At 39.5% G+C, this 15,199-nt stretch overlaps 1 protein-coding gene across 1 annotated transcript in view; it reads right to left on the reverse strand.

Moving 5' to 3' along the window:
* bud31 (BUD31 homolog) overlaps positions 1 to 4,481 on the reverse strand; it is a 6,415-nt gene extending 1,934 nt beyond the window's left edge. Inside the window, exons 1-3 of the mRNA XM_052022477.1 lie at positions 4,315 to 4,481; positions 2,370 to 2,492; positions 587 to 753 (exon numbers count right to left, since the gene is read on the reverse strand). Coding sequence (XP_051878437.1) covers positions 587 to 753; positions 2,370 to 2,492; positions 4,315 to 4,408 — 384 coding nt within the window. The 5' untranslated portion in view covers positions 4,409 to 4,481. The remainder of the gene's footprint in view (positions 1 to 586; positions 754 to 2,369; positions 2,493 to 4,314) is intronic.
* Positions 4,482 to 15,199: the final 10,718 nt, after the last annotated feature.

Genomic DNA, 15,199 nt, shown 5'->3' on the forward strand with positions numbered 1-15,199 from the left:
GGAACACCAGTTTTGTAAGCAAATTTTTGTCCACGTTTGCATCAGGAGCACAAGGGAGGGCATTAATGGAACCTGCTTTAAGGAATGTGCTAGGGACTCCTTGGGGGTGCACAACACCATACATCCTGAACATTAAGTTATTACAAGTGACCAAAGGGTATTGAAGTGTTGGCCACAATCAGATATAAAAGTACAGCATAGGTTACAGGAAAGTTCTTGGCATTCAAAGTACACTACTACTTTTAATTTGTTTTTAAATACTGCAAGCTGTTTGCTTTTGTTGAAGGGGAGCAGTGGTGTCCAACATACATGCTTAGATAAAATTATGGTTTTCAGTTTTAAACAACCCAAAGAGATCCCAAACAAACTTAAATCTAATGATTACTTTTTGAAAAGTAATGATTTTGTAAGCAAATGAACTGTGGATCAAATTAACTTCTCAAAAGACAAATTAAGATTATTTCATAGTGTACTTTTTGTTTTTACAAAATTGCTGTCAGACCAAACTCTCATGGCAATAAATATAACTTGGGAAATCTGAAAATTTCTACTGTTGAGAGGAACTTTAACGAAGATGATAACTCACCACTTCAAGCTTGCTTTTGGGAACTCTGCAGATGCAGTTTGTTCCAAAGTTGGTGTCTCGGGTTTGAATACAACGAAGACAACACAGGTTTTCATAGCCTTGCTTCTTCCACTTGGCAATTAGATTCTTGTCAGCGTATCCCTCCCTTATGCAATAATCATAAAGCTCTAGGGAAAAAAACTGATGTTACAATACCCAAGACATCATTTATAAAACAGCCAACTTGTAGCAAATCACAGAGGAATCAAATTATATGTCCAAGCTTCTTTTGAAAAATAAAAACAATCACAGCTTTGCATTCCAAATTAGATTTGCCAAAACAAACATCCTAGACATAGTAAGTTACTCCCTCTTAACAGGACAGGCCATTGATAACCCCAGTCAAGTGCCACTTCACTTTGCAAGCTGGTCAAAAATCAAAACTTTCTCACCAGTACAAATAACTGCAGGTCACAAAAGCCAGTATTGTAATTGTTGAAATCACAAAGAATAACGTTCATCAGTTTCCGCCCTGGGTTGTTAAAATTTAATTATAGTTCTAATGCACACCATCATAGAACCATTTGTTCCCTATAATCCACCAATGAGGGGGGAGAAAAAGTAAGCCAACAATTCCAACACCAATGCATAAACAGAAGATCTTAAGCAAACACGTGTGGACCACAAATAGGGCCACAGTAGGACATGCATCTCCCATTAAAATAAAAATGAGAAGGCACAATTAAACACAGATATTCCAACAAAATCTGAGAGGCAGATAACTTCCTGTATATTGAGTAGTCATAAAAGTAATCTTTTAAAAAATTTCTGAGCTACAATAGCATATTTATCTGAAATAAGGGGAGTTGTTTAAAAAAAAGTAAATACAACAAATCATGCCCTTTGTGGGCTTGGACCAAGGAAGAGCCAGTTGACAATCTGTAATCTGAGAGTTCTAAAATGGTCCAGCAAGATATCCAATGAATAATTGCTACAAGTCCCAGGGACAACTCAAGTGTTTCATCAGGATGAAACCAAGGGAGTATCAGCCCAGTCAACACTAATGTCCTCCACACAAATATCTGGGGCCGCTGCCAGATTGGGAGAGGTGACCTACAGTCTATTGAATCAACATCATGCCAAGGATAAGATGGTGTAAAAGGGTGAACATTAAAGTAAAAGGTACAAACTTAGTGAATCTACTACATAAAGCTACCCCCACAAGCACAAATCAGAGCAAGACTCAGTTGTTCTATTAAATCATGGCAGGTATCCGCAACAATCAACATCCCCATCCTAAACCAGTGTGCAACCCAGCAAGAGTGTAGAAGAAAAGTTGCCAACTGTTTATTCAAAGAGCTTTACAAAATCCCAAGGAGTAAATTGCCAGTTTAGGGCAGGCATGGTAAAAATACATTTAGGATAAAACAGACCATTAGCAACAGTGGGAGTATCATGAATACAAGACTTTAAGGAAAAGATGCTGCGGCAGGGCTGCTATTTTGCCAAAGGCCAAATAGATTTTTTCATTCCAAAATATATTGCAACATAGCTGTGTAGAAATTTATTTGAATGCAGTAAATATCGACTTTCTTTCCAATAATTTAACCATGTATTTACAACATTGATTAAGATAACTTATGAAATAGATTCAATAGAGCAATTTTGCTTTTAGAAACATAAACGTTTCACTTTTAACAAGCAGACCTCCAGTAGTTCACAAATTTAATAGGAATTTATCTATTCAGCTAAAATTAGAAGACAGTAATACAAAGTGAAAAAGTGTAATGTTTAATATTTGTACCTCTGCTAATTGCCTTTCTCTTGTAGAATAGGTCAAATATGTAACGTGTTCGCTGATGATGGAGTCTGAAGATGGGCCATAGTGATTCTACCTTCCTCTTTCCTTCATGTGGCTCTGTCTCAGCTATAAGAAATGTTAAGTTAATTTAATAGAAACTCAATTTCCAAGACTGGACATTTCACAAATACCTTTTTCATCAAAAATAGCAGATTCATTAATCCCTTCTTTGAGCCAATAACAGGCTCAAAGGGCTCTTTCAGCCTGTACCAACTTTACACTGGAAATCAGGGCCAACAACTAGACACCATAGAGAATGTTAGTTTGGTTCCCAATATAAATGGGGGGGCGGGGTGGCATTGTATTGTCTTCTAGCTACATTGCTGGAGTGTGAATGGTTCACATGTACTCTCACAGACTTGTTGATAGGAAGGCAATGGCAGAATGATGACTATCACTAAATTAGTAATTGAAAGATCTGGATAAGTAATGCTGAGATACTAATTCAAATCCCATCATGGCAGTTTGTGAATCTGAATTCAGATATTTAAGTATACCTGGAGTAAAATGCTACCAGTGGTAACTGGGAAGCTATAGTTTAAAAAAAAATGACTTGCATGTGATCCTAAACCTATGAGAGTACTGTTGACTTTTAACCATCCTCCGAAATAACTCAGCAATTACCCAGTTGTAATAAGTCACCTCTAGCAATCAAAAACTGAATGGACCTTCTAGCATTAATCTAGGTAATAAATAAGAAAAACACACATACACTACAATTAACACTGAAAAGTCCTCCTTATTAACATCTTGGTAGTTCATGGAAACGTACAGGAGGCTAGATGACCTTTCATGTCAGTGTTGACTTTTGGGAAAATGTGTTTCAGTCAGTCCAAATCCTCACGTTTTACCATGTAACTTTTTATTCTGTATATCCTGCTAAACCTCCCCTGTACACTCTCTCCAAGACCTTTGCATTTTTCTTGTTCTCTTGCAGTCTAACTTACAACTCAAAGTCTAGACTTTTTTCTTTAAATTTGTATTCTACTTATGTTTATGAAATGCATAATTCATAACTTGTGCCAAAATTAGGATATTCACCAGAGTGGTACAAGGTTAGGAGGCACTGACCCTGAAACTCCTTACAAGTCCAGCTCCCCTTATGTCGCAAGGTATCGGGCCAAACACAGGCAAAGAAACTCCCACTGATTAGCAGTACCACCCTCCCTCAGCTGATGATTCACTCTATTAGAACAGTATCTGGAATAAGCACAGAGGATAGTAAGGACACAGTTTACTCTGGGTGGCAGACTTCAATGTCCATTATCAAGAACACTATAACAGTATCCTTATTAACCAAATTCTTAATATAACTGATGAGAAAACGATCACAATGTTGAACTCTTATCCTCATTACCCGTTACAGATGAATCTGTCCATTTCAGTAATAGGTAAGAGTGGCCAGCAAGGAAAATAAGTCTGTCAATGAGGAGACTGATCATCATGTTGTCTAGCACTACCAACATGCCAAAAGGGTGGATTCAGAACAAATCTGGGAATCTGCAAGATGCTTTGGACCAGCAGCCATCGTAGAATTGTATTCCACCACAATCTATCACCCGAAGTGAAAATAGAAAAAGACGGAAATACTCGACAGGTCCGTCAGCGTCTTGTGGGGGGGGGGGGGAGGAAAGAGTTACTGAGTTGACATTCAGATCAGTGATCTTTCAGCCACCTGAAACGTCGACCGCCTTTCTCTCTCCACGGATGTTGTCCGACCTGCTGACTAGTTCCAGCATTTTTCCAGACTCCCAGAGCCAGCAGTGCGTTTTAACGATTTATAACCTCACGGCCCAAGCTCGGAGGGCGGCAGCTGCCGGCCGGGCCGTCCGACCCAATGGTGCCGGCGTTGGCTCAGCGGCCCCTCCCCCGCCCGAACCTCACTCACCCTCCCTCATTTTCTGATCCAGCTCATCCAGGGTGGGCTCGATCAGCTCCCAGCCGTCGGGGGGAGGTTTGCGGCTCCGCTTCACTTTCGGCATCTCACCCGGCCACTGCCGCCGTTTCCAGGCTCCGTCGCACAGATAACACGTCCCGTCCCCGCCCACCGACCGGGCTCCGTGTCCCTGTCCCAGTCACTGCAATTATAACAGGGAGGGAGGGAGAAGGCTCAACGCATTTCACAGTTCCAAGTTTACCCATTCATTAAATAATAATTATATGCCAATTAAATGTTGCGTATCTAAGTAGAAGGAACTAACCGGGTTGGCTACAAGTTACTAACTAAGCACACACACACACTGCCGTGCAATCATAAATTCAACGCGTTAATAAGGAAAATGCAATATAAAAGGTACTGTTTCCATATTTTAAATGTCGCAGGCGGTTAATTTTGTCACCTAAAAATTGGTCTTTTTTAAATCTGCGCCAGCCTTGATGATGGTAGGCTCTCACTGAAGCCCGGGAGAAGCAGAGGGGAACTTTGCATTTCTGCAGCACCTTTCACGATAGTAACGTGCTTTGGTGTCCAAGTGTAGTCGCTGCTGCGAGTCTTGTGCCAAGTCTGAGGTCTTGGTTTGCACATTACTTTTCCCCCTCAACCTGGCACAAAACTGGGGGGGTGTGGGGTAGGGTTGGGGTAGGGTATTTAATTTTCCCTGTAGCTAAAAGCAGTGGGTATCAGATTGAGGCAATTAATGTAGGAATTCCAGCGTTTAAGTAAAGATTTATTTTAAGATAAAAAAAGTGCTAGAGAGATCAGGTCAGTATCTGTGAAAAGAGAAAGAGTTAACCTATCAGTTCTGACAAGTTACTGACATTTAATCTGAATTGATACATTATATCTATTTCGCACTCTACAGGTGCTGCCTGTCTTGCTGAGTATTTCTGGATTTTTCTCTAACTTGGTATGGAATACATAAATAAAAACATGAACATTATTTTCACACATGGAATGGTTACAGCTATGTATATAAGACCCTGAACACTTCTGTGTGGTTTTAAACAAAATAATTGTGTTACTTTTGGTTCTTTTGCCAATCTCCTTCATTCTATACCTATTAGTTCTTCAATCCTCTGCAATGGAAACAATTTCTGCCCATTTCCACTGACAAGACCTTAACATTTTCAAATAAGTCTATCAGTCATCTTCATCTATTCCAAGGAGAAGAACCTTACTTCTCCAGTCTATACACATAACTAAAGTCAAAATACTTCAACAGAAACTCTACTAAAATCCTATTAATGAGACTTGTCTATGGAAATGGGACAGCTATAAATAATATGCACCATAATTTACAAGTTAAATGATACAAAATTCACAGCTACACATGCAAACTGGGATAATTAAATGGCAACAGTATTACTAGTCCATAGGCATCCATCTCTGAACCTGTTATGCTGTTGATATTAGAAGTATTGTTAATGCTGGGGATGTTGGCCTAGGAGATTGAGTCCCAATAGCACTATGACCCTGAGCAACTGCCAAAGGTGGTAAAAAGCATCATAGTGTAAAAAGGTCAAATAATTTTGTACAGCTTGTTTCAAATGTACACAATACGTGCACCAGTTTGATGGTCCTGTGGATTTATGTTGGTGCATTATGTTGAGCTGTTGCAGCCAACAGAAAAAACATAATTAGATTCAAATATAGCTGAGGCACATCATTAATCTTAAAGGTGTGCACTAGCTATATAAAGGCAAACTTGCATTTTTTTTACATCCTTGGGCCATCCTCAAGTGTTCTTAGCTGTACTGACAAAAGCATGACAGCCAATTTAGACACATAACAGCCATAGCCAGCAATGTGATGAAACCTTTGCTAAATTAGTTAACTTGTCACAAACCTTCCTTTGAAGTAACAAATGTGCTTACAAAATCCTGAATTTATGTGGAGAGGGAGGGGGGTGGTTTATAAGCACTCAATTTCTTTAGTTTCTTAAAGGAACAGCTTTTTTGAGGGAAAAATTATTTTACATAGAACATACAGTACAGGAACAGGCCCTTTGGCCTACAATGTTGTGCTAAACAAATTAAGCTAATGATGCCTAATTAAACTAATCCCTTTTGCCTGTACATGGTCCATATCCTTCTGCATATTCATGTGCCTATCTAAGAGCCTCTTGAACACCTCTATCATATATCTGCCTCCACCACCACCCTTGGCAATGCATTAGAGGCACCCACTGCTCTCTGTGTAAACTTGCCCCACACATCTCTTTGAGCTTCCTCTCATCTTAAATGCATGCCCTTTAGTATTATACATTTCGACCCTGGGAAAGAGATACTGGTTGTCTAATTTATCTATGCTTCTCATAATTTTGCCCTCTAATACAGGCAGCATCCTAGTAAACCTCTTCTGCAACCTCTCCAAGGCCTCTACATCCTTCCTACAATGGGGCAACCAGAACTGAATGCAATGCTCCAGATGCAGCCTAACCAGAGTTTTGGAAAGCTTGCAACATAACTTATTGACTTCAACTAAATAAGCATGCCATACTTCTTTACCACCCTATCAACTTGTGTGGCCACTTTCAGGAAGTTACCTTAAGATTCCTTTGCACATCAATGCTGTTAAGGGTCCTGCCATTAACTGTGTACTTTCCCTTTACATTGGATCTCCCAAAGTGAAGCACTTCATACTTGCCAAGATTTAACTCCATCTGCCATTTCCCCATCCATATTTGCAATTGATTTATATGCAAATATGCTGATTTATATGCTGTATCCTTTGGCAATCTTCCACCCTATCCACCATGCCTCCAATTTTTGCATCACTTGCAAACTTACTAGCCCACCTCAAATTCATTTGTTTTAGTTGTGGTATTTGCTCTTTCACATTGCAGATTGATTTCATCAGAGGAATCCACACTTAACAGCTCACCACTGAAAGAAAATGTAACGTCACAATCCCTTTAAAAATTCAATTCAGTTACCAACGTTTGTAAAAGCTCAAATGGAGTAAATGAAATTTCTGCTTTTTTTGCTTACAAAATAGAAAATGTTTGCTGGCTAAATACATCAGAAATAACTTTTGCTTAAATCTTTTAAGCAAAAGTTATATTCATTTGATTTGCCTGTTTTCAGAGATTTTGAAGGTTTCTGGAAATAATATTACTTACAACTCTTGCTCACAAAGGTCTACAGCAGAGAAGAAAACCTTTTGGTCTATTGTGCCTGCAGCCCATTTACTGGTGAGGTCTGAAGGCAATCCTACTGTTGTTTGAATACCATCTCTCCTATGTCCCACAAGTTCCTCTGGTTCCAACATTTGTTCACTTCTCCCTTAAAAAAAATGGCAGTCACCTCTACCATTTTACGAATAAAGGAATTTGATGAGATTTTAATAGAAGGTTGTGTGGGATGCAGGTGAGAAACATTGGAATCCAAGGGACATTGCCAAATTGGATCCTAAATTGGCTCAGCAGCAGAAGGTTAATTGTTGACATGTGTTTATGTGACTATAAGACTGTTACTAGCGGGGTACTGCAGAGCTCAGTCCCTCATTTTTATAGACCCAGACGTAAATGTAGGATGTAATAGAAAGTTTGCAGATGATACAAAAAGTTTCAGATTGCTTGCAGAAAGATAGAAAAGATAAAAACTGGGCAGAAATTTACAAATGGAATTCAATCCTGAAAAGTGTGAGGTAATGCATTTGGGAGATGCAACAAGGCAATAGAATGCACAGTAAACAGGAGAAACAAAGGACCCTGGAGTCTATATCTACAGATCCTTAAAGGAAGCAAGTCAAATCAATTATACAGTTAATGCCCTGTAATAACAGCAGAAGCTTTCTCTTCTATGTACTAGGCAACCTGATTTGCATTTCCAGTATTTTTTTTATTAGCTGAGGTATGGAATAGGAGAGCAGGGAGGTTATACTAGAATGGTATAAACTTGAAAGGTGATAGAGGCAGAAATTTTCACTATACTTAAAAAGTATTTGGATGTGTATTTGAAGAGCCATGACCTGCAGAACCCTGGACCAAGTGCTGGAAGGAGGAATTAGGCTGCACTTTTTTCAACAGACATGAACACGATGGGCTGAATGGCCCTCTTCCTTCTATATTGTAAATGTTGTATGATTCTATTCTATGCTGCAAACAGAAACTATGTGTTTAAAAGAAATAAATACATGCTAAATGGAAAAAAATGTTTAAAGTACATGACTAAGAGACCCTGCACATTTATGAAGGACCCAATAATCCTCTGTGTAAATTCTATATTTCTGTTCCCTGCAGCTGAAGTTTTCTTCTTCTTAGCAAGAGTTGTAAGTAATATTATTTACAGAAACCTGAATTAATTTTGTGGGTTTGCAGCATGATTAGGTTTTGAAAAGAAATGCTGGAAATGTAGATCAGAGCCTAAAAGAGAAAGTTTCAGTTGTCAATCCAGAAGCACCAACTGAGATGTAACTTTACAATTATGGTTTCACAGAAATATCTTAATTTATCAGGGTCAGCAGCAAGGTGTGATTTTTTTTCATAATTGCCATTATGGTGTGGAAAAAAATTGCAAATCCCCATTTGAGCCATTGAAATTTATAAGCTAAAAAGTGAAATTATCTGATGTGATACCTTGCTCTGTCAGCAGATGGTGGCATTGCAACATCAATAATAATTTAGCAATTTTGTACAATCCTGATGAGGTCAAGATTGCCATATACTAACTCAAAAATAACAAGACTTCAAGAGCAATCAGTATCCACACTAAGATCCTAAAACTCAGAACTGAAGAGCTTCACAAATCTGCAGCCTCATTGTTCACTTGGAAGAGGAGGATATTCCTGGGGATCTCAAAGATTCTGTGATCGTGACCATCTTCAAGTTGAGGAGACAAGTCTGACTGTTAACAACAGAGTGGTCTTCCTGCTGCCCATCACAGGGAATATCCTCCCTAGCTGCCTCTTGTTTGTGGTTGAAGAGCTACTCCCTGCATGGCAGTGTGGACTCCATCCATCCAGAGGCACAGTAGATATGATCTTCATGTAATAATAACTCCAAGTAAAATGCAAGGAATAGCATCCACTGTACTGCTGCCACAAGACAACAACTTTTACGACATATGTCATTGATAATAAACCCGATAATGATTCTTATTCATTTATTTCACAACAGCAAGCATGTCATAATACTGACCAAAGGATCTACAACAGAACCATTTGCAGTGAAGAACGGTGTCAAACAAGATTGTGTCATTGCCCCAGCACTTTTCTCCATCTTTCTTGCCAGAATGCTGTATCTCCAAGAAATTTCTCGCAGGAGAGCAGCTAATCTTCAGAACTAAAGGGAAGCTGTTCAAACTAAGGCAACTATATTCCAGAACCAAGATTACACAAACTTCAGCAGTTGAGCTGCACAATGCAGATGATGCTTGTGTTTCTGCACAATCAGAGGCCAAGCTCCAGGACATTATAACACTTTCAATTAAACAAATGAGAAGATGTGCCTTACACTGAACATCCATAAGACGATCTATCAGCCTGTCCCTACTGCATCACACTGCCCTCCAACAATAAAGATTCATTGTGATAACCTGGGAGATCCGGACCACTTCCCATATTTCAGGAGCTACATCTTGGGGGAGGCCGGCATCAATGATGAAATCCAATATTGCCTTCAATATGCCAGCAGACCCTTTGGTTGATTGAGGAAAAACATTTTTGAAGATCAAGATCTCAGACCTGATACAAAACTCATAGTCTACTCAGCAGGAGAGATCCCTGCCCTCCTATATGCTTCTGTGTCTTAGACTACTTACAGCAGGCATCTCCAGGCACTCAAAAAATACCACCAACCCCATATTCACAAAACTTCACTGGAAGGATATGTGAACTAATATCAGTCTTCTCTCCTAGGCCAATGTTCCCAGTATTAACCTTTATTCTGCACCTGCCTATCACTATCTCTTACCTGCATCTACCTATCACCACCTTGTGCTCACCCGGCCTCCCCTCTTTAGTCCACCTATCACTGCTCTGCTTTTCCCTCCTATATATTGGGCTTCCCCTTTTCCTATCTTCAGTCCTGAAGAAGGGTCCTAACCCAAAATGACCGGCTGCATTTCTCCACGGATGCTGCCTGGCCTGCTGAGTTCCTCCAGCATCATAGTGTTTTTCATCTAGATTCCAGCATCTGCGGTCTTTTATTTCTCCTTTCTTAAGCTTTATCTAATTGGCTAAAGATTGTGCAGGCCACATCACTCATGTGCCCAACACTCGACTCCTGAAATAGAAATTCTGTTCTGAGTTTATTGTGGGAGGAGATTAACAGGTGGACAGAGGAAAAGATTAAGGAATGTGTTCAAAGCCTTCTTGAAACAATGCTATACCCCACAACCTGTCAAAGTGGAGAAGGAGAATTGGAGATAGTATTGAGAATATTGAGGTCATGTACTGGAAGCCCTGCATAAGTGTCAGAAGAACCACACCCTCTCATAAACAACCCACCTGCCTGCTCTCAGCCACTACTTGCCTCATCTGTGGAAGAGTCTGCAGTGCCCCCATTGGGCTTATCAGCCACCTCAGAACCCACAAAACCGTGTTAGAAGAAAGTCATCCTGATCCTGAGGGACTGTCTAAGAAGAAGATAATTATACCTCCATCCTTTGTGGGCAACTCTGATATCACTCTCACTTTTCACTACGATGCAAAATTCATTTCAAATAATGGTGGATTTCCTGTTATTGCTTTTCTCAGCTATTGTCCCATAGACATTAATGATAGTTTGATGGAAATCTGCAAGACAACAGTGAGTATCAATGAAACTAGAGCTGAAAATGTGAATTTTAAAAACTGTTTATTTTAATCTGTTTAATATTAAAATGGCAGAAGATATTTTTAATCACTATTTAGACAACATTCCCCATTTAATAGAAAATGAACTGCTCCTACTTGCACATTGCAAAATCCACAAAATGAATAACTTATGTTAAATCTCATGTGTTTAGAGCAACAGGTTACATTTAAAGTTTACAGGAACATTCACGATTTATCAGTTATTCTACAAAATCTGCTTAAAATAATTTTTGTTACGCCTTGCAGGTTGTATGTTGCCTGCATCAGCCTTATCCAGATCTCTGCACAACAAGAATCATAACAGGCAGATGGAAGGGCAAGTGACCCTATTCTAGGCTATATTGCCTAATCATTTGCTGCTGAAGATTGCATAAATTGGGGTGAGGTGTTGGAGAGGGATTGAAGTCTTGAAGTGCAGTAAGGCAGGGTTGGGGAGAGGATTAAGAGAGATGCTGCGATGAGGGTGGGGAGAGAAGAATTGTAGAATGGATCTTGGATTGGAGAAGAAGTGGGGAAAAGGAAAATCAGACACAGATTGTTTTGCATGACAGCTCCCTCTAAATATTACTGGCTTTGTTAAAAAAAATGTTTGACATTAAAGATTTGATGGAATGTTGACTGATCTTCTGAGGGCATTACTTTTTGGAATCAAACAATCATTATGAAGTAAAATAAGACATTTTACCTCATGCAGAAAATAAGGTACAGAAGCACATACACTAATTATCTTTAGCATCTGTCTGAGACATACAACATGCTTCAACATTGTTAATCTCAAGCCCTCAGTTTGGGGTCATCTTCCGAAGAAACGTTTGTTTGCAAGAAATTTTCTTTAGCAATCTCCTATTCAAAAAGGACCTAGAATTTTTACTGAAATGTCATATGTCTCTTTTCTCAGAAAATTCACCGTCACTAAGGAAACATCATGTTTTTAATTTTGCATAACAGTTAAGCAAAACACTTAATGTCATGCTGTACAGTGGTGGGATGTATGTTTGTTCTCGTGGATCTCTCATGGGAATTTCCAATCACAGGTTGGCTATGAAAGGCAATGGGAGGGAAGAGGCAGCAGCATATTGGTGAGTGAGTCATCTCAGACCCTAGTGAAGCACAGGATAGAGCCACAATGTAGTAATTAGCACAATTGTGGGACCTTCGATTTGACATGACATAATGGTATTAAGAACAGAATATAAAACCTACACTAAAATAAAACTAATTATGCACTTTATTTAAGTGCTAAAATTAGCAGAGCTGATGAAGGGTCTTTTGCAGCAAACTCTGTGTAGGTTGTTTGCCATTTTTATTTGCTTTAATTCTTTGACATATGCAGTTGAATCATAGGCATTTTCAGACCATTGGGTATTGGGTCTGAAATTTTATGTTTTTTTGAAAAAAAAAGACAAGAGCTTTGGAGCATTAGTCAGTGCTAAAAATTGAAAGAAGAACAACTCAACTGAAAATCAAAAATCGGTATACACTAGAAATAAAAACAGAAAATGCTGGGACTTCTCAATGGGGCAGCGTTCTATGGAGAGAGAAACAGAGTTAGCAATCTAGATCAATGGCTTTTTAACTTGGGAAGTGAGAAAATTAGTGTGTTTTAAACAGCAGTAAGGGGGAGAACAGAAAAAGGGAATGTCAGTGACAAGTTGGAGACCAAGATTGTCGAGTTCATACAATGCTTTCGGAGCCAACTAGTTAATAATAAAGAAAAGATCATGCTGAAACTTTGAAAAGCAAAACATATCTGCTGAAACAAAAAAATTCCAAAAGATAAAAGAATGCTGGAAATATCTTGCTGATCAGGCAGCGTCTGTAGAGAGAAAACCTAAGTTAAGATGGATGACTGGACTTCAGAAATAAAAACAGAAAATGCTAGAAATACTCGGTAGGTTAGGCAGTATCTGTGGAAAGAGAAACCAATTTAAAGTTTCAGGTTGAAGACCCTTCATCAGAACTGGGAAACTGAAAAACAAGTTAGTTTTAAGTTTGGAGGGAGGCTGGGGGAGAGATGGATGGGTCAAATCAGATATTTCTCAGAATACAAGGACAGGATTACTGAAGAGATTCCATTGGTTACAGAGTTAAGACGAGTTAGGGATTGAGAAAACAAGCAAAAGGATGTGCAAAAGCTGTGAAATACATGTTGTTGTTGCTAAAATTGAAAGTAAATGCTGGAAATGCCCAGCATATCATGAAGTATCAATGGAGTTGGAAAATCAGAACTAATGTTACCAATAGGTAACTTTACAGCAGAACCAGCCACTTCTGATACAAACAAATAGAAAAAAGTGTGTAAAACTGTTGTATTCAATATTGAATCCTGAAGACTGTCAGGTGTCCAGATGGAAGATGAGGTGCTGTTCCTCAAGCTTACTTTGGGCTTCATTGGAACAGTGTAAGATGCAGAATTAAGGTGACAGGTAATCCAAAACTCAGGGTTGCCCCTGCACACTGAACAAAGGTATTCTGCAAAGTTGTCACCCATTTGTTTTCTTCAATGTAGAAGACATCATATTGTGACAACTGAATGCAATACACTAGACCAAAAGAAGTCCAAGTGAATCATTATTTCACCTAAAAGGACAGTTTTGTTCTCTGGAAGGTGAGAAAGGATGAGGTAAAAGAACAAGTGTTGCAACTCCTATGGTTGCATGGGAAAGTGGCATGAGAAAGCGAGTAGTTGGTATAGATGTAAAAGAGCACCAGCAAGTTGTGAAGGGACTGGTCGCCTCTGAATGTTAAAAAAATAAGGGAATTTGTGCCTGGTGGTAGAAACTCATTGAAGGTGGAAATTGTGAAGGAAGATCCATTGAGACAAATGGGTGGACAAAGGAACCCATCCCAGTGATGTAAAATCCCTCCTAAAATGTGGCACCAAGAATTGTTCACATTCATTCTGAGGCCCAATAAATAAAAGACATAAATCAAGAAATAGTTACTAGGAAAATCCATACTTGTGCTTTAAAATTCTCTAGATTATAGCAAGGAGATGGTTGCAGATGTCGCTGTGGCTCAGTTGATAGTACTGTATCAGAATCAGGTTTATTATCACTGACATATGTTGTGAAATGTGTTGTTTTGTGGCAGCAGTACAGTGCAAGACATAAAAATTACTATAAGTTACAAAAATAAATAGTGCAAAAGAGGAATATCGAGGTAGTGTTCATGGTTTCACAGACTGTTCAGAAATCTGATGGTGGAGGGGAAGAAGATGTTCCTGAAACGTTGAGTGTGGGTCTTCAGGCTCCTGTACCTCCTTCCTGATGATAGTAATGTGAAGAGGATGTGTCCCGGATGGTGAGGGTCCTTAATGATGGATGCCGCTTCCTTGAGGCACCGTCTCTTGAAGATGCTCTCAATGGCGGGAAGGGTTGTACCTGTGATGAAGCTGGCTGAGTCTACAACCCTCTGCAGCCTCTCTCGATCCTGCACATTGGAGCCTCCATACCAGGCGGTGGTGGAACCAGTCAGAATGCTCTCCACCATACATCTGTAGAAATTTGCAAGAGTCTTTGGTGACATACCAAATCTCCTCACACTCCCAAAACAGCAGAGCCACTGATGTACCTTCTTCATGATTGCATCAATGTGTTGGGCCCAAGATAGATCCTCTGAGGTATTGATGCCCAAGAACTTGAAGCTGCTCACCCTTTCCACCACTGACCCCTCAATCAATACTGGTATGTGTTCTTCTGATCTCCCCTTCCTGAAGTCTACAATCAATTCCTTGGTCTTGCTCACCTTGAGTGCGAGGTTGTTGTTGCGACACCACTCAACCAACCTATCTACCTCACTCCTGTATGCCTCCTCATCACCATCTTAAGGCAGAAGATCGTGGATCTAGGTGTCACTCTGAATCTTGAGCACAAAAATCTAAGCTGACAATTTGGTGCTATACTGAGGGGGAAGCAGCTGCCATTTTTTGGAAAGAACATTAAACTAATGCCTCTCCTGCTCTTTCAAGTAATCTAAAAGTTCACATGACACTATCTCAGAGGTGCAGGGGAATTATCTTCAGTGTCCTTTTTAA

This window comes from Pristis pectinata, chromosome 8 (genome assembly GCF_009764475.1).
Source record: "Pristis pectinata isolate sPriPec2 chromosome 8, sPriPec2.1.pri, whole genome shotgun sequence".
Lineage (NCBI taxonomy): Eukaryota > Metazoa > Chordata > Chondrichthyes > Rhinopristiformes > Pristidae > Pristis > Pristis pectinata.